General features: G+C 35.2%; 1 protein-coding gene across 1 annotated transcript in view; it reads right to left on the bottom strand.

The window, feature by feature from the left end:
• LOC108728445 (histone-lysine N-methyltransferase, H3 lysine-79 specific) overlaps window positions 1–18,648 on the bottom strand; it is a 46,644-nt gene extending 27,996 nt beyond the window's left edge. The window contains exons 1-2 of the mRNA XM_018457000.1: window positions 18,109–18,648; window positions 16,638–16,900 (exon numbers count right to left, since the gene is read on the bottom strand). Coding sequence (XP_018312502.1) covers window positions 16,638–16,900; window positions 18,109–18,455 — 610 coding nt within the window. The 5' untranslated portion in view covers window positions 18,456–18,648. The remainder of the gene's footprint in view (window positions 1–16,637; window positions 16,901–18,108) is intronic.
• Window positions 18,649–19,619: the final 971 nt, after the last annotated feature.

The raw sequence follows: 19,619 nt of genomic DNA, 5'->3' as shown, positions 1-19,619 counted from the left end.
CACACACACACACACAAAATGATTGATCAACAACGTGGAAATCTGCATCGAAAGCTTTCAGACTGGTTTTAATGTTCAGCAATTTATGAATGAAGCACCCGATGCATTATTTGATCTATAATTCATAAAAAAATTCGCAGAGAATTTGTATTAAATTATGAAAAGAATAATTTTAGTAAAATATCTAAAAATTTAGTTACAAATTTAAAAATAATTTTGTTAACCATCAAAATAATTACGTAGAAACCTTAAGCATAATGAGCAATGCTGCAAAAAGTTTTGACATTCTAGTTTGAGCGTCCTCCATAACTAACATAAAAATGTTATTAAGCATCAAGATCCACCTTGATCAAATATAGTCCTCTTCACTCATTTGAATATTTGTCGCCCATTTTTACTTCATACTGTCCTAATTCGAAGATACAACAAAATTATTTTCAGATTTGTATTTAGCTAGTTTTAATTTAAGTATTTTAGTAAAATCGTCCTTTCCGTCTACATAAATATCAAACAACTGTAAACAAATATAAATTCGAAATAGCCTTAGTATCGCGATCATATTACAATATTTAGATTCTATAATCACGCGTTTAAAATAACGTCAGATTTTTCTCGTTGCATTATGATCGATCTTATTTGACAAGATTCATAATTTTACTGATAGAGTATTTCGATAAGATTAAACTTAAGTAGCGCAATTAAGTGTAATATCCTTTTACTTTTTTATTCAAAGTAGCAACAATATCACACCAATTTAATTGGAGATATCGTGTATCGAGACAACGTAATGAATTTGTATTGGCCGGTTTATGGGATGTTCAAGAGAGTTAATTGCTATTAGATGCCGACGAAGAAATAGCAGGTGTTCGCTCTTTAAAGTGCGCCAATGACACGACGCTCTACCGTACTTTGAAAAGGCGCTCAAATTGCTGGCAGCGCAATCCTTGAGAGAGCAACGCGTATCTTAATCGGACAATGGAGAACCACCGTCCTTCGCGTAGCAATTAAATCGTCGATCGACTGAGTCGCTAATTACGATGTTCTGGTATTTTTCGCGAAGGGTATAAGATAAATGCGTATTTTATTCATGTCCCAACAAACATCCAGGATCACATTAATTAAAATAATAAAGAAAGATTTTGCATTTGCAAGAAATATGTAATAGTTAAAGTTTTTATTGAATATGCATATATCTCAGATAAATTAAATTTTGTAATAAGGTAATCCGAGGGAAGATGCCATAAGGGGGAAGACGCCACTTTATTTATAGTTTTTTCATAGAACGCTCGTTGACCATATTGACTGTACAAAAACGTGTGGCAAACAGTTACGCAGTTATCGGCTTAGATGAACATATTCATGCCAATGTCGATTGGAAAAGATTATACGAAATACGAAAAGGTAGGTCGTGAAATATGCTCTTTATAATATTTGGTATGTTAATAGCTAAGATCTGTATTTCGATCCTTATTGTAAAACCGGGCAAATAATATACGGTTTCAATCAGCATTCCCTGGTGGTTATGTGGATGATATAGATTATAATTTGTAATATTCTTATATGCATAAAAATTGCAATTGAATATTCCTCTTACACTTGGGGATTAGATGACAGTAAATACAAAACATAATTTTTGCTGCTTGAATCTGTCATTAAAATGATTTTATGAACTAAAATTTTGGATGTTTTATATAATCGAAATATTTTAAGTTAATGAAATGCTGTTTAAACGAATAAAAATATGTTCAACTTATTTCTTAAATTACTGTCTTTCATATTTCCTCAATTTATGTTTTATCATACCTTTATATGTTTTTATAGTTTAAACTTTTCATTATATGGACTGTAAATAAGTAAAATATGCAAGTTTATATTGCATCGCGTTATTTAATCTTCTATCATAAGTGGCATCTTATCCACACATATACGGGGAAGATGCCACTTTTGCAAGATATGATATATCAATTTTTTCCAATAATACGAAATATTAAACGTTAAATTTATAAATTTGTATAAATAAAGAAAGGTCTCTAGAATATTAATAATATTTTTTCGTAACTTAATTCAATAACATTAAGAAATTATTCAAGAATAAATGCTTAAGTGTGGCGTCCTCCTTCCAATTACCTTACATAATCTAAACGTCAAAAGTATCTGCAATTACGTTGCATTTTTATACATTGAAATTAAAGTTTATTAAAACGCATCACAATTGAATTTGATAAGAATGATAGTTTCGTTATGTTAATATTGGTATTTCCGATCGCGAGCAATTTTTATTTAAAGTAACCTTATCACAGGAAATCTCGTTTCCATGCGAGAGTAAGTGCATTGTTTCTAAATAGAAAAGAAGGTTGCGATGTATTTGCAAAAAGCCGCAATGAGGAAGTCCAACTCAGTCGTTCTCCTCCCTCGTCAAAGCAACATAGCGAGCCTTAAAAGAACGAAGTTGCCATGAGGAAGAAAGGGAGAACAGTGATGGACGAGAAGGGAGCGACGGGCTATCAAGCAATATATTAATTTAACGGCTGGGTAGTCTAGCAGAAGAATAAGGCGATCTATTAGATCTGCGGGGAGAAAATAAGTTCTCGAAAAACCAAAACTTTAATCACACGCGAACCCTCTGGCAACGTTAGTACTGCAATAATCGTCTTGCCTTAAATAATATAATTTCGCAGAAAAGCACATTTAATTTTCTTAAAATGTCAAGGGAATTTTGACATTTTCGTAAAATCGTAAAATGAAAGAATGAAAAAGAGATAGTTTACTACTAAAACTGCGAAGTAAATGTTTTCGATATAATATATGTCATAAAGTTTATAGGATAGGAATTTTGCATTGAACGGTATTATTCGAATAACTTTTCATTACGGCAATTTCAAAGAAACGCATGTTTCAACAATGGTGTGCAACGATTCACGTTTACGGCGGCGTCGAACATAAACGCGGACTATTCTTCCTCAGTTATATGATCGTTTAATCAGATCGTTATTCGTTATAGCATCGCGAGTATGACGAAGAGGCACATCTGTTATTCGACGTGAATGTCGCAAATATTTTATCTGTAATATATGTGTATGTCCGCCACTCCAGCACCGTTGTGTTGTGATAAATGCAATCATAAAAGTATAGGGTTATCTCTAAGAAAAACAAGAAAAGAAGCTTTACGCCCTCGCAATCTTTCTTATATACTGATGAGAAAAAATCCGTCTGCTTCTGACCTGCTTTAGACTGAAATTTCACTGCGGTTTGCTTCTTTCAAGTGGAAATTCGTATTTAAATTGCACTACTTTCTCCTGCATATTAAAATTTCATAAGAGTTCCTTGAAATGAATGTTAAGATATTCGTTTCACTATCGCATTGTATAATTAGGTATTTAATTCATATTACTGTCTTTCTCTTTTGACGAATCGTTTAACTCATAATGACTTCGAAGTTTCGAATGCAACGCCGAATCTAAAAAGACAGCACATCGGGCAAACTGACATTTATCCATGCTGAAAATGTCAGAGACAAATGTCTACAGTGATAAATGATCCACATGGTCAGACGCGTCGAGTTACGCCGAGGCGCAATTTTCAGTGCCGATTTCCAGGCAATATCTGTATCGTTCCTTTGTTCATTGTTCGTGCTAATTTATTTTCTCGCGCGTATTTGATTTCCACTTGACTGTATTTCCACGCAGCAATTTCACCGTTTTATCGATTTCGCGGCAATTGACGCTTCAAACCTTTCGCTTTCAATCTCGAGATTATCTGACATTAAAAAAAAACGTGAAATGCGCAAAATAAAACGTTACAGTATTATTTAATCTCTTTCCCAGTAAACTTTTATACAGAATAAGGATGAAAAGATCCATTTAATAGTCAAAAAGAAAAATACGCAAATACTAAAAGCACAAAATACAAGGCTGCAGATAAATAAGGAAATATTGGTAGAACTCCACCAATTTTTGTATATTATTTGAGTTTAATTATGGTGAGCACTTTGCGCGTCGCGTCATGATTTGAAACACTGTAATAAAGTATTTATACGTGAGTATAAATCATCAGAATGTGTACATATGATTTATTTATCGGAATCTAAAACATCGGGCTTTCTATGTAATTTAGAGATTAAATAAAAAAAAATGTTACTTTCCTTAATAAAATACGTTCCATCGGGAATCAACCGAAAGCAGGCGGGTAAAAAATAGAAGGAAATGTACGTGTGCTTTGGAATAATAATCGAAGGTCTAGACGTTAGCGTGTCCTGAATAAAATAATGTCAGTGCATCAAAGTTTTAATTATTTTAATCCACGCGTAGTTAAAGTGCGCTACATAAATGACAATTTTTGTATAAAAGTGAGATAAACGAATTAATAACTCCAAGTGATATAAAATACAAAATTTAGTTGTATATACATATATATTGTTTATTTAGTTAAATATACATATATAAATAAACAATCTTATTCAGTTTTATATATATTATATATATAATATATATATAATTGAACAAATTTTGTTTCTATAGCTTATTGTATTCGTTTAAATGACATAAACATGTGATTAGATTACATTCCGGAAATTAAATTTGCTCGAAAGGCCAAGACGATTAGGCATTACTAAACAGACAATGACATATTCTCTAATAAGGATATTCAATCAAATCTTTCAAGGTAACAAAGACGCCTACACAATAATTTACATGACAGATTAATTGTCTTAGCTGATGTCCGTGGAACGCAATTACGATGCCAGGTGTCAGATCAATTGCGCTGAATCGCTTTAATTTTCTAACCGTCCGCTGACGTACAGCGTCGACGTTCCACATGCGAAGAGACATAGCTGATTCGATTCAGAACTCTCATCTGGACGTTTGATGTGGATTCATTTGCATCCGTGGAACCATCTCACGAAATTACGCGTGCTCTTCCCTACGTGGCTATGGGTCGATTCAATGGTTGCTAAATTACTGTACGAGTTCAGATGCATAGACATATATGTACACAAAAATCCAATAATAACTGCTTAAAATTCAATAGGCACTTTACAGAGATTTTGAATTGCTAGAGACATTATCTCTCGAAATACGTAATCGATAAATAATACAGTGGTACATTCGGTGCAGGCAAAGGTGAAATCTCATGCAAGTGCCTACACAATATCTATTGCACCGAGAATGATTTCACATGCGGATATAAAGCGGCATTGCACGTCATAAAACTAAAAGGGAAAAACGCCAAAAAATACGTGCGTATCGAGCAAAACAAAGGCAGGCTTATCCGAGCCGACAATTTAAACCTCGGCGCTCGTTTCCATTTCCTATTTCGCGCTGCTGTTCGACGATGCAGGAAATCGGCCGTCGTATATACATTCGTCATGTCGGAAAATATAAAACACCGAGAATGGCCGAGAATTTCAAAGCGAGGGAGCGATTACTGTTCTGTGTTCATCGACACAAAAGCTGAGAGTAACTTCACGCAGGAAATTTAATTAAGAGTTTAAAATTAAGATTGTTTCGAGTGTCGCTTTCCGTACTTTACAGAGCGTATATTTGACCCACATGAGTGTGCACCTTAGCGTAGGAGAGAGTGGGAGAATTGTGAACACGAGATAAACGCAAACTATTACAATATTATTATAGTAGCGGTAATCTCTCATTTCTTGCATTCTTGCATTCAGTGATTTGATATGCATTTAATGCCTCATTATAATCGGTTAAAGTAAATATCATTATTCTCCTACATCTTCTTATGATGTAGGAGAGAATGAAGGAATTGCAAATATCTGAGGAAAAAGTTAAATATAACCGTTAATTATTTATCAATTATAGAAGATTTTATTTAAAATATTGTTTTTAAACTACAATAATTCAGAATCATAAATTATTAATATAAACTAATAATTTAAAAAAATAAAACCGATTTGGCATTACCCTGCGTGACGGCGGGTTTTCCGAACGACAAGAGTTTTATCTTTGTTTAAAAAAATTATAGTTTATACTGATAATATATGATTTATTGTAGTTTAAAACCAAAAATATAACGAGTATTTTTTAAAATAAAGACTTGTATTAATTGATAATCATCGGTTTTATTTCATTTTTCCTTAGATGTTCCAACTTCTTCATTCTCTCCTCTAAACATATATTCTTTAAAAAGACGCAAAAGTATGCGCGTAATTATATTTCCGCGTAAAACATAACTGCGTTTTTGAGAAGATTTAAATGCAAAATGTCTCAGGCAGAAAGAAATCCTTATTTTACTCTTTTCTACTGCGTTATTTCTTGATTTGTCGTTACTTTAGTAAGTAGTATAGAGAGAATATTCTAGCAGAGCTTACTTAAATATACTTTACGCTTTCTGCTTCTGAACGTCGGAATGAATAAATATCGATTCCTACGCTACGCAGGCATGTGTTTCTTGGCCATCTCGCCGAATCCAATTCCGGAATGACATTTAGAGGGGACGAGATATATACTCCATATTCTAGTGCGAAGGAAAACCACTTTCTGTCAACGTGCGCCACGTGCGTGGTAATATTGCTCGGAACATTTCCTTAAATGAGCCGAAAGTTTCGGCAAGGGGTGTAGTAGGTGGGAAAAATAAAGTTCTGGATATGAAGGGAAAGTCTTTGGCGCACCTGGCCACTGCACATTCTGGGGCACGGTATATCAAGTAAGTGTCGTGGAGGTAAATCCTCGTATGTATGAAAAGTGTGCAGCTAGTATGCTAACAACAACCGCATCTACATGCGGTAACTGAAAGTTCTAGAGATATAGTAGACAAATTTTGGAGATTAAGCGAAATTTCTCTCAGAGAAGTAAATAAATAAACCAACAGCAGGGATAATGCGATGATGCACGGAAAGAATAGTTCTGCTGAAGTACTTAAAAATTTATTACAGCTAAATACAGATCTGAAAATAATTTTGTTGGACCATCAAAATAATTATGTAGAAAGCTCAAACTGATGGCTAGAATATAAAAATTTTTTGTAACATAGTTCTCATTATGCTTGAAATTTCTACGTAATTAATTAGATGATTCAACAAAATTATTTTCAGATCTGTATCTAACTAAAATTCTAAATATTTCAGCAAACCATTTTTTTCGTGTGTAATTTAAAAAAGAAGAAAAGGTTACAGGTTTGATAAAAAAAATGTATCAACCGCAGAGATATTAAATTAACAAAAATTCCTCATAAATTAATAAAGTTTTTCACTGAAAAAAAAGAAACGATTTATTCTCAATTCATATATTACAATAACTTTTTCGCCGTTATGTTGGAAAATGTTTTCGCTGGATGGGAATAGATTATTTACAGTGTCAGTCGAATCTCTTTCGGGATAGATGCTCGATTATTCTGTCGAATCGCGTTTATACATTTACGCGGCGGTTAGGCTGAAGGAGATAAAAATCGTGATATCTCTTTATCCACAGAAATCTTGAGGAGAGAAAAGAATGTTCAATGAGGTCCGATCGTTCGTATTCTAACTCACAAAAATAGCTTACATCCTCTTCCGTCAGTTTCTTCGAAGGAAAAATCTCATTTTATCTTCTTTTGTGGCGGATTTCAATTGGCAAGCCGTTGCCACAGGGACTTCTTTCTTCCGGCGATATCACGGAGGCAAAATGGACCGAAACAGGATGGGGGCGCGAATTAGGTCACTCTATTAAAAGAGTAATAAAAAGCTGATGGTCTTTCTCCAACCAATATATTACCGGTTGCGTGTATTTCCAGGAATTCAACTAATTACATCGTTGTTTTTTAATGAAGCTACTCTAGATAATTGGTACCTACTATAGGGAATTGTAAAATATAAAAGAGTGATAAAAATATAAATTATCACGTAGGAAAGAAAATATCTAATAAAGTAAATACGTTAAAAATGATGTATTAGAATAAATAAGTTAAAAATTATTTGTATTTTGCGTCTAAGAAAATATATGGAAAGAAGGATTTTACTGAAGTATCTAAAAATTTAACTGGATACAAATTTGAAAATTTTGTTGGACCATCAAAATAATTATATAGGACGCTGAAATATAATGAGCAATGCTGTTAAAGTTTTGATTCTAGCAATTAGTTTCAACGTCTTACATAACTATTTTGATGGTTCAATAAAATTATTTTCATTATCTGTATCTAGCTAAACTTTTAGATACTTTAGCAAAACCGTGTAGCATTTAAAAGTATATCGATTAATTTAAAATTATATAATAACTCGATGAACTTAATCATCATTGCGAGCAGAAGAATAAATAATTTAAAACTATTGTTTTATTAAAAATTCATATTTATCACAGAAAATGCTGCTGGCAAAAGGGTCGTTCATCACAAAGACGTGAGAATTCTATTTTCGCTATTTCTCAGAACGCCAACAGGAACGAACGTCGACTCCCGGTCGACTTTTTCACGCCAGACCTCAATCCATCGCAATCGAGCTCGTTTATCACGTGAGCGAGAGTTCTACTGGCTGCCATCGAACAATCGGAAAATTTGTCGGGTCATTAGCATCCGCGATCAGATCTCGAACGCGACGACGATCCGTTGCGCCGAGCATTACGCCATGCCGTTTGCTGTCTGCACCATCTGATTAATGGTCGAAGTCGATCGTCAATTCATTCCACTCATTTTCCTCCGGAAAAATCGCCCACTCTTTCGAGTTATTGATATTCAACAATTCAACGAATCCTCTTCCATATTGATGTGCCGCGGACATTCAAGCCGATATTATTAATGTTGTCGATTAATATTGTTATATTATAATCTATGCATATATATCATTATAGTCTATGGCATTACGATGACATTTCTCGCGGGTTGAAGATGATCAAATGTCATTGAAACAGAACGGCATTACTTTTTTCTATTTTATTAGCCTGACATTTTACGATTTATAATTCTCAGCCTTTTTCACACCCTCTTCAATTACGAGATTAGAATCACGCTTTAAATAAACGATTCATTTGATACTTGGGACGATAGATGCTACTACTTTCACCGTAATAATTACTAATCCTAGGCTGACAGCGCTCGACATGGTTCAGCATGGAAAATAGGATATTTCTGGGTCGTCTAAGGTCCTGAGAATAAAGGGCGACGCCGGTTGCGTTTATCCCGTCTTTCACAGAGTAATTGCAGACTCGTAGCACTAGATAAGACTAGGATGCGTTCTCAGTTCTTCCAGAGGTCGACAAAAAAGGGCAAAATTACAGCGAGCTAGAATCTGCAAGTGGCATTGATTTATAGCGCTGTTATTATACAGTACCATCCAATTATTAATATCGAGTCAAAAAATTTGGCAACGTAACTGACAACAAATCTGTCTATCTGGTATTTCATTGAACACATCGTAAAAACGTGAAGATATCTTTATTAATTTGAAAATTTTATTCATCTAATTATTTAAAAAAATTTTCTAAAGTTAGTTTTAAAAAATAATTACTTTAACTAATGAGATATTTTTATTTCCAATATATTCTTGATGTCTTTCTTAATTGCTATTTTTTGCGCAACTATTTCCCGAATTAGATGAAATTCCACGCAAAGAGCAAATGACTGTTCCTCTCGCGAAAACGGAGAAAGCCTCTTGGCTTGATAGCATGGGTCGAATAAACGCGAATTTACAGCTCGTATGTAAGCGTCCTAAATTGCACGATTTATCGGAACTAGAGGCGTGCAAGAACCTCGTTAACGAGGAGTAGCTTTTAACGACGGACTTGGCCACTATAACGAGGCGGAGGCTTCAAGAATCCGGCATACCGGCGATTCGAAATGGCAGTCGTAATATTGCGCATTTTTGCTTCTCATCGAGGATCGTAAACAGTCTTGTATTAATTAATTACTCGCAAATCGGGTTATTCGCTGAGAGGAGTTCAGTGATCGCGCGTGAGCTTGCGAAGATGCGCAGGGGAAATAATTAATCGCCCATTAACGTCGTCGAGCGTAATTATTGCTGCCGAGCATCGTGCGAAACGGAACCGCATCCAGCTGTGAGATAACCAATCGCCGTTTCCGCTTATACAACGAGACCTATGCACGTTCCGATGATTTATAGCGAATGGAGACGTCACGTTGTGCGCCTCCGTTAAATCTGCCACTAACAAGTGATAATATTCTTTCTTCAGAGTAGTCTTTCCACTGGGTTGCTTAACAACTGAACTAGAAAACAGTATTGTTCTCTTTTAATGATCAAGTCAGATTACAATTATTTCAATAATTTGATATGCTGTTTTCTCTTCGTTTATATCGTGGTTAAATTTATACATTCAGTATTGTAATATGCATAAGTACGTTGCTTATATAAGAACGTAAAAATTAATGATAATAGCAGCAGTATATTTTACGGCTACAGGAAGCGTCGCCGAAAGTTACTTCCGGTGGACATTTCGAAAACTTAGTTCACGTTCGAATACCACGCGATTCACAGGAAAGACTTAGACGAGAGAAGTGTTTAAAAAAGCATGACAGTTCGAGAACGAAATGGCAGGTGAATCGACAACTTCTTGGATAGAAGCTTTGATATCTGCCTTCCAGGTGTTTGCGGATGCATTCTATATCCGTCGTGAATCGGACGAGGTTTCTCCATTGACGTCTGGTTATATTCCCAACAAAGTAATTTGGGCAACTTGTATCGAGTAAAACGAATGACGCGAATCGTCGCCGCCTATTTCACCAGTTGAGAGATCTTCAATACTTTCCAAACGGATTTAATTAAAACAACGGTAGGTGATCCTACTATCCAGGGAAGCGCATCTCAAGTACGAAACGCACGTCGATAGCTTACGAAAACTTAATTGTAAGCGAAACTTGTAAACTTGGCTTGAAATTTTGAGGCCAGTTTATACTAAAGTCGTTTAATGTATACTGCAACGTTAATTGAAATCTTTGTTTCGTACGTTTCCGAAAGTAATCGGTGGTAAAATTAGGTTATCGGACAAGAGAGGAGATGTGTCGAGAATCTTAATCGAAAAGGACAAATCCTTTGTAAAACAAGCATTTTCTCCATCAGCAGTAATCCATGCACAGTTACGTATGATACCCGAGACACTACTAAGATTGTCTTCTAATAGTATACTGACTATACTGACTAAATAATACATTGAGAAAAAAATGATTGCAATTCTCATATGCATAATTATAGTTATTTCGATGCCAATTATATAAATTTTAGAAATATAAAGAGAATTATTGTTACTAATATTTTAGCAATAATTAATATTAATAATAATAATATTGCTATAATGTTAGTAATAAGTAATTACTAACATTACAGCATTAATAACTATATACATTAACTATAAAAATGGAATTAACCGTAATTATTTTACCATGCAATTATAGTCCTAAATATCAAACAATTTTTCTCTCAGTATACACACGTACTTATAGTTATACATTTCTTTCTATATCAATAATGGCGTACTGAGTTCAATAAATTACCTCGCACGATGAAATATTCAATCTTTCTTCGCCGTGAAAACACTGCAGAAGAAGTTACTTATAAATTTGTTTTTCTTCCAAAGTAACTAACTGTAGCTTAGCAAATATGTGAATCGAGGCATACCGAAAATCCAAGTTTCATGAGAAACTGGAGATTCCACGATCTAAATGCACGTTCCCAGATATCCCAGAATGTCGACCAGCTAACGAAGGAAGCTATTAGCGAAATATATCTTCTTGGCAACCGATACTGGAGCATACCGAGGATCGATGTGGGAAGAGAGCGATTAATGTGCCCGAAATGTACTTACAAATGTACGACTAATTTTAAGCATCTGCCAGCAGCTTCGAAACATTGATTAAACGGAATCGGTCGCTCGGAATATCTAATTTACAGTCATGTATAAATTGTAGCATGCATACGACAATCGCCGTGCTAAAAAATGATATAATAAATATTCAACTAAGATTTTTCGTAATGGTTTTAAAATATCATACCATTTATAAAATTCTGAAGTTTATCTCAGAATTGGAAATGCTAGCAATTTATTCGAAGAAAAAATTAATTCGTAATGTCAAAAGAATAGAGCGCACAAATAAAGTAGCTGTATGATTTATTAGACCGTGTCATGATAAGCTAACGTACATTTTGAGTCACAATAATCATCATAATTTATAACTAGGTTTAATCACGGTTGCCCGCGTCAATGGTCGACGTAATCGAATTAATGACCGGGAAACGATTCACTGCCGAACTTCGACAACGTCGACGTTTATGCGAAACACAGACAATAATCACGCGACATGAATTTGATTGAGGTTCGGGATTTCTCGGTTTAATCGGGATGATGTTCGTTTTGGAAGAATTCTGACAATGTTGATTGAAGTTGTCAAAGAGATATTCTCCGAAGAATACGCGAACATTTGAGAAATCGTTTCAACTTCGTGAGAGAGTTTCAAAGTGTGTTCTCCGAACAATGAGCAAAGTCTTTCGTGCCGACAGATAAAGCGACAGAAAAAAAAACGGACGTAGAAAAAATGCCAATGGGAAAAATGCAAGTTGAACGCGAGTGAAGCTGTCTGAGCAGTGACCTCGTTGGAATGAAGTTCTTTAAATTAATTGCGTCTTCTTATAGCCTGCAACAGCGATAACGCGCGTCTGTTCGGTCTCATATAGCCAACTCTTTTAAGCTCTTTCAAATAGTATAGTGCGGTAAAAAGGATTAAAATCGAAAATCAATGTGAATACGATTTTCGCTAATGATTATAAGTTTCTTTTCTTCTCAAAGATTAAATGTAGTTAGATTTTCTTTCGGCAAGAATCCCATTCTCGATTTTTAGCAGGTATTAGATGTAGTATTGTAAATTAAGGTTCAATTATGCAAACGACTCTTCCATTATAAATACCTGACACCGTAGAAGAAAGATAAGACGCTTCCATCAACTTCGGCGAATACTCACCTGGAAAAAAGTAAAAAATGTAACATTAGAAATTTTATTCGTATTAATGAATCTCCTACAGACAAAAATTGTTTATATCGCGTTCTTTCTTAGAAAGTTTTCAATCCATTGCTTATATGCAATGGCTTAACAAATAGTTTGTTTTCAATAATTAATAGAGATTTAATATTAAAATATTAAAGCCCAAATAATTAAAGCTCAAAACTTTAAGGCGATTTATCCATGTCATCCATGTCACATTTCTATTTATAATTTATATGCCACATATTTCGATTCTTTAAATACTTTTTGTATTAAAAGTAGCATATAAGATTATAAATATAATTCTATCGAATTTTTATATAAATGATCGCATCTATAATGTGAGAGCTTCAAATTTTAAATCTAAATATTAAAAAATCTCCAGTTTTGTGTGTGTGTGAGAGAGAGAGAGAGAGAGAGAAGACAACGTTAAATTTTTAAAAATATATCTTGTAAATCATACCATATGAAGTTGGCCTCCATCTTTTGAAAAAATTAACTTTTTATAAGGCTCATGCATAGTTCGAATTTTCGTTTGCACACTTTTGATAAAAAAGTTATCAAAAAAATAATTTTTATATGTTTTTAATATGAGTTAATTTCACACTATTCCCCCAACTATAAATAAATTAAATTTAACTAGCTTCAATCGATAGATTTTTGTTTGCACATTCCGAAACAAATCGATTTTTCATTTACGCACATTTAGTTAGAAATTATTAACAATTAAAGTTTCGGGACAGTTGACTCATATAGACAGGTTCAAATCATAATTACTATACTCAAAGTGACATGAATTGACAGGTTTTAGTTTGCACATTATGAAATTAGTCGATTCTTCGTTTGTATTCTTATTGTTAGTTAAAAAGTTACTATATTCAAACCTATCTACCTGAGTCGACTATCCTCGAAACTTTAATTATTAATAACTTTTAAACTAAAGGTGTGCAAACGAAAATCTATCGATTGAGATTAGTTAAATATAATTTGCTCGTGGTTAGGGGGCTAGTGTAAAATTAGTTCTCTAAAATTGTTTTCCAAATAACTTTTTTACCAGAAGTGTGCGAAACAAAAATTCAAAATGTGCAAACGACGAGTAATCGAATAAGCTACAGAAAATTAATTTTTTTCAAAGTTGGAGAACCAACCTCATACGAGGATCTTGTATATCACAGGTCACGTGGAAAGAGAATTTGATATCGCAAGCAAACCCGAGAAGTGTCGTTGAACATCGCAAGTTGGCACACTGCGAGATAGCTTTTGGTACTTTTAGGCTTCGAGCGCAGTTGATATAGTTGCGAAAGTCTCGGGAAAAGAAGGGAAGTTCCGATTGTGAGAAAAGATGCCACGTTAAACTATCAGCTCAGCGATTCGGGCATCCTCGAAAATATCAACGTATCGCCTCTTATCAGCGATTTTGGCAAGAATAATCCATCGCGATCGAGATGTTCATGTCAATTGCAATAGCTCATATATAATCCGAGTAACACTTAAGTTATGCAGCGTACTGAATCATACTTATATAAAATTTTATATAAAATTTATAAATCCTATATAACATTTATTTGATTAAAATATGAAACATGATATAAATATTTGATAATATTATTATGAGATCTTTTATTATCTTTTTTTATAAAACAATTCAATATTTGCAGAATCTGTTTAGGTATTTTAGTTATTGTAGTTACTTAAATCGTGTAATGTCAAGTAATAGCTTCTCTCTTTTTTAAAATATTGATTACAAATTTATCAAAAAATCTGGGTCTTTGAAGATTGACGCTATAACAGTAGAATTTGTTTTGTATGTTACGACAGTAAATAAGAGGATATAAAAATATCTAAGGGAAGAAAAGAGTACTTGTGTCGACTACAGAAACGGTCGGAATCCCACGACACAATGGAGGAAAAAGACCGATGAAAGGAACCCCTGCAATCGATCGCAGATTGTTTATCTAGGTATAAAGTAGCGTGGTCGCGTTCCGACCTTGTCCCTCCTTTGAAGAGTTTTCTTTTTCTATAAAACGTGGAAACGTTACACAGTGGAGCAAAACGAGCCGAATATCTATGAAGTTTCGCATATGGAAATACAAAATAGCTAATATTATTAAAACCTCTATTCTCAAATTTCGCTTTTTTACAATGTATGAAATAAAAATGCATACATGACTGTATATGAAAATCTTTCTCAATCCATTTATATTATTGAGTTTGAAAATGAAAGAAAAAAAAAGAGAAATACTGAGATATATTATCAGCTAGCGCAACGATGGGAATTTATAGCAGATCTTTTTCTACGATTTAACTGCGAATACTGGAAAGAACGTATAGCAAGTGTTGATTTATATTTCCACCGAGTTCCTTAAATTTTTTATTTGCGCGACAAATCAAAGAATTGATACGTTCTCCTGATAATATTATACAAATAATTTCTTTCTTTAATTCATAAATATGTATTATAATACTTCATATTAAAGCAATACGAGATGAAATCCCGATTGCACGTTACATTTATATGTCATTTTCAAATTCTGAATGATATACTTGCATGATCTGTAAATAAGGCGACAGCCTTAGACACGAATGAGCTAAACGCAGCTATTAACGCTTTCTCTGCGATTACGTGATCTCTTTCGACGAAGCTATCTAAGATCTCCCAGTTCACCTTTGTCGAGGTACTCCCTGCAACTTTGTGAACTCGATTCCTCAAAGAGCTACGATCAACAACTCCCGCAATCCCCGAGAGTATTTCCCAAACGCGGAGATCTCATCGAACTTTCGCTATTCCACGCAGAGCACTCAAGGGATTATCACTGAACATTTTTCTTTCTAAGAAAAATGTGTTTAAAAATTTTATTTAATCTGATATACGTCAATACATGAATTTTTAAGTAGGCAATTATTAAATAATTTTAATAATGCCATAAAATAAAATTTCATTTAATTTTAATTTAATTTCTGTATCATACATCACGATGGAACGAGATACATGCATCTCACCGTAATTATACTTAGAGAAAAAAAATAGCAACTATAAAGATAACAACTGAGATAACTAATGTAATTATCAGCGAATATTTACTGTTTTTTAGTAATAATATACTAATTCATTTTTAGAGATTAAGATTTTCTACAGATTTAATCTGCAGAAATCATAACTTCCAAAAAAGTAAATTAGTATATTAGATATTATCGAAAAACAGTAAATAAGTATTCACTAATGAGATTACATCAGTTATAGATATAGCACTGAAGTCAGTAATAATACTGACTCACTTTTAGAGAATACCTACATATTTAATTCTATAATATTATATATATGTATATAAAATTTGTACATTTTTATAGTTGTACTATCATGTTTTTCTTTGAATATAAAAATATAACGTATTTTCACATATTCTTAAAAACTATATAGAGGGAAGGTGCATCCGAACAGTTTATCATCGGTTACTTTCTAATTCTCATTAAACGCGATTAAATTTTCCCATTCATATGATTCGTTTCCAAATTAGTCGAGCGTAATAATATTATTATTACGAGTAAAAATTGGTTAGAGACAGTGGATCAATTTTGCATTTTTAATGCCGTACGAATTATACGATTGAACTCGACATGCGAGGACACGCGAATGTTTTATAATCCCGCGGGATAGACCGACGGGTCTAGTCGGGATCAGCCATAAAAAATTCAGTGTGCATGCGAGCAACAGGGGAAGGTACCTTCGTCGCCAGAAGTTGAGGAGTTGTCCTCGGGTTCGGGCGACGATCCTGAGGATCGTCGGCTGATTCTTGAGTCCGATCTACCGCATTCATTGCTGGCACTTCCTCCTCCTCGGTAGTCCTCGTGTTGACGTCCTGTTCCTTTCTCGGGGGATACCGATCGGGTGGACTCGATGGTACCGCATGTGCCACTACGTCGTCCTTCTCTTGCCTCGAGTGCGGGCAATCGTTTGCTGAAGTCAGTGGGCATCGCCGGTCGCTTTCTGGGAGTACGTTTACGTTTATGCCACGGTTTACGTACCAAAGAAAATTTTTTCCAATTTTTTTTTATATACGACTCGCAAGAACCGAATGAGAATTTGTTTTGAGAAACGCATTGAGATGATTCTTGGCATATAAACAAACATGGCGCGATATCTCACGTTAATTCTCGTTTAATTAATAAAATTTTATTTGAATGATGTAACTTTTTAACCGATTTTTTTCATTTATCATGTAATAACACGTCAGAATAAATATAAGCTCTGTAAACTGTTGATTTAATAGCGATTCAATCGCAAAACTGAATACAAGCGACCCGTTCAGTATGTTCAGATCAAATAAACGAGCGCGAAGTATAAATGATGTCGCCATACTGGCACTATGTTAAAAATCGAGATATTACTTCGGTTGATGTTGTCGATGTTATCTGATGACAGCACGTTAAAGCTAATCTCATGGTACGTGAAACGGAAGTGAACGAATCAGACTGCATTGAGTTTCACGGAATGATGCATGTGATCGATCAATTTTCTCGGATGACAACGTCAAGCCATTCTAATGGATCAATAGATCCAAAGCGAGCATCGACCGTCGCAATGCGAAAATGTCGTTCGACGTTATTGTTACATGAAAATAACAATCACGCAATTTTTTAGTTATCGTGTTTTTATGTTTTAATTAAATTGAAACTATAGATTGATATTGTGTGTCTTCCAACAAGCGACATAAATGACACGGTGTGACATAATGAATCATTACATCCTTGTTGTTTGCCAATGTTAAAAACAAAGATGACATGATCACTGTGTCGCTTGTTGGAAGGCACACATTGTATAATGATAACTAGAGTTAAAGAAGAAGAGTAAAGAAATAATAATCATAATAATTTTACAATTTCGGGTAACTATATAAAATATCTTTTTTTTTAATGTACATATATGGTACATATAATATCCGTAAAACGTTTAATCATAAAAGTTATAGATTACAATAATGTAACAAAAGCTCGCAGAGTTTAGAATTGAAACCATAAAAATTCAGACTAGTTTTATGGGAGCTAATAAATGAACTGCCCATCTTGAAGGATTGTTCTAAAAAAAACTAGTCTCTTTTTATCTGTCAGAATGTAAGTTCTTGAAGGAACCAACGGTTGATGCTCGAGCTATTCCCAAAGAATATTGAGAGTAATGAACCAATGTCAGTCGCGCACCGGACGTAAACGTACTCCCTGAAGTCGTTCGGACGATCGGTTGAGGCCGATCTTTCTGAGGCCGAATCTCTGGGCTCGCTGGTGGTGTTTCCGGTCGGCGATGCTCGCTTTCCGGCGGTGGTCCCTGAATGATGGTGGTGGTGGTGGTGGTGGTGGTGGTGATGGTCTCTGATTCCTTCGTGAATGGCATCACGGACATTTGCCAGGTCAGCGTTGGCAGCAGTCTTTGCCTCCTTGGCGGGTGATGGCGGCGGAGACGTTGGTGGCGATGGTGATGGACTTCCTGCACGAGCAGAGTAACACACTGCTGCCTTCCGCAGGGTCTCCCTGCACAGCTCGGAGAACATACTGTCTCCCCCATGGCCGGGGCCCCACCGGACCGGCCCGCTTCTTCCTCCTTCCGTTCGTTCTTCGTGGTCCTCTTCCCGTAGTACGCGAAACAGTCACGAATCTCGCTCGCCGTTCATCGTCGTCTCATCTTTTCTTTTCCGAACCGTCAACGCGGTGATTTCACCACGACAATTGACATTACATTGCGTTTGTCAAACGGGAAACCGATCGCATCGCTGTTCAGAAAAGAACTCGCTTGGAGATGGAGAACTCGCTTAGGCGAGTACCTGAGAAGGAGTGATTGGTAAGATTACACCAGGCTCGGCCTTGGTTCGTCGGCCTTTGCGTCGTAAAGGTTGGCTCGTGTTTCATAGTCATCATTTAGCGATTTTAGAAGGGAGAAACAGGGAGAAACAGACATTGGAGTGATAGATCGTTCGAAACTTCCAAGGTTCTTACGATAGATTCTTTGAAAAGTCAAAATTATATCTGAATATCTTAAATTTCTTCTTATTTCTTTGTCTAGATCTATCTCTTCCCATTTAAATACTTTATTATGATGTTACAAATATTTATTAAACGACGAAGTCTAATAAGGGAAAGATGTGAGCTAATTCTAGGAGCGATGGGAAATAAATACTTATCTCCCCGAAACTGAGACACATGATTCCGGTATAAACGTATTCACACGAGTAACGTGAGAATGTGGTAATCGAGAACTTGGCGAGCAACATAAGGCACGATAGGCATGCCGCCGTGGGCAGGTGACACGGATGCATTCCGATAGCGCGAAAGTGCACGGTGTTCATTAACGTAGGGTGCACGACACGGCGTGTAGCGTTACGCCGGTCATGGTCCGTAACAAAAATGTGCCTGGCTGATTGCCAGCCGTTTGTAAAATTTACAGCCTCGGTCGCAATTCTCCCGGCAATGCGAAATGTCTCGGTACAAAGCGGGATTCCGTGACGTTCACGTTAGAGGGGGCCAGAGAGCGGGGGAGCACCGCGGTGATATCGATTTACATTACGCTAAAATTACGCCGCATGCTGTTAATTTAGCTCTCATCGCGTGGGCATGCGAGGTATTTCCACCGCAAACGCAGGTATGAATACGCGGCTATGAATACGCCAGCCCCGTTATTACGATTTATGTCGCGTATTCCACCCCCGTCTATCACGTCA

This window comes from Mycetomoellerius zeteki, unplaced genomic scaffold, assembly GCF_001594055.1.
Source record: "Mycetomoellerius zeteki isolate Tzet28-1 unplaced genomic scaffold, Tzet1.0 scaffold62, whole genome shotgun sequence".
In the NCBI taxonomy this organism is placed as follows: domain Eukaryota; kingdom Metazoa; phylum Arthropoda; class Insecta; order Hymenoptera; family Formicidae; genus Mycetomoellerius; species Mycetomoellerius zeteki.
Note: the sequence above shows the minus strand (reverse complement) of the source record. Positions and strands in the feature narration are given on the sequence as shown.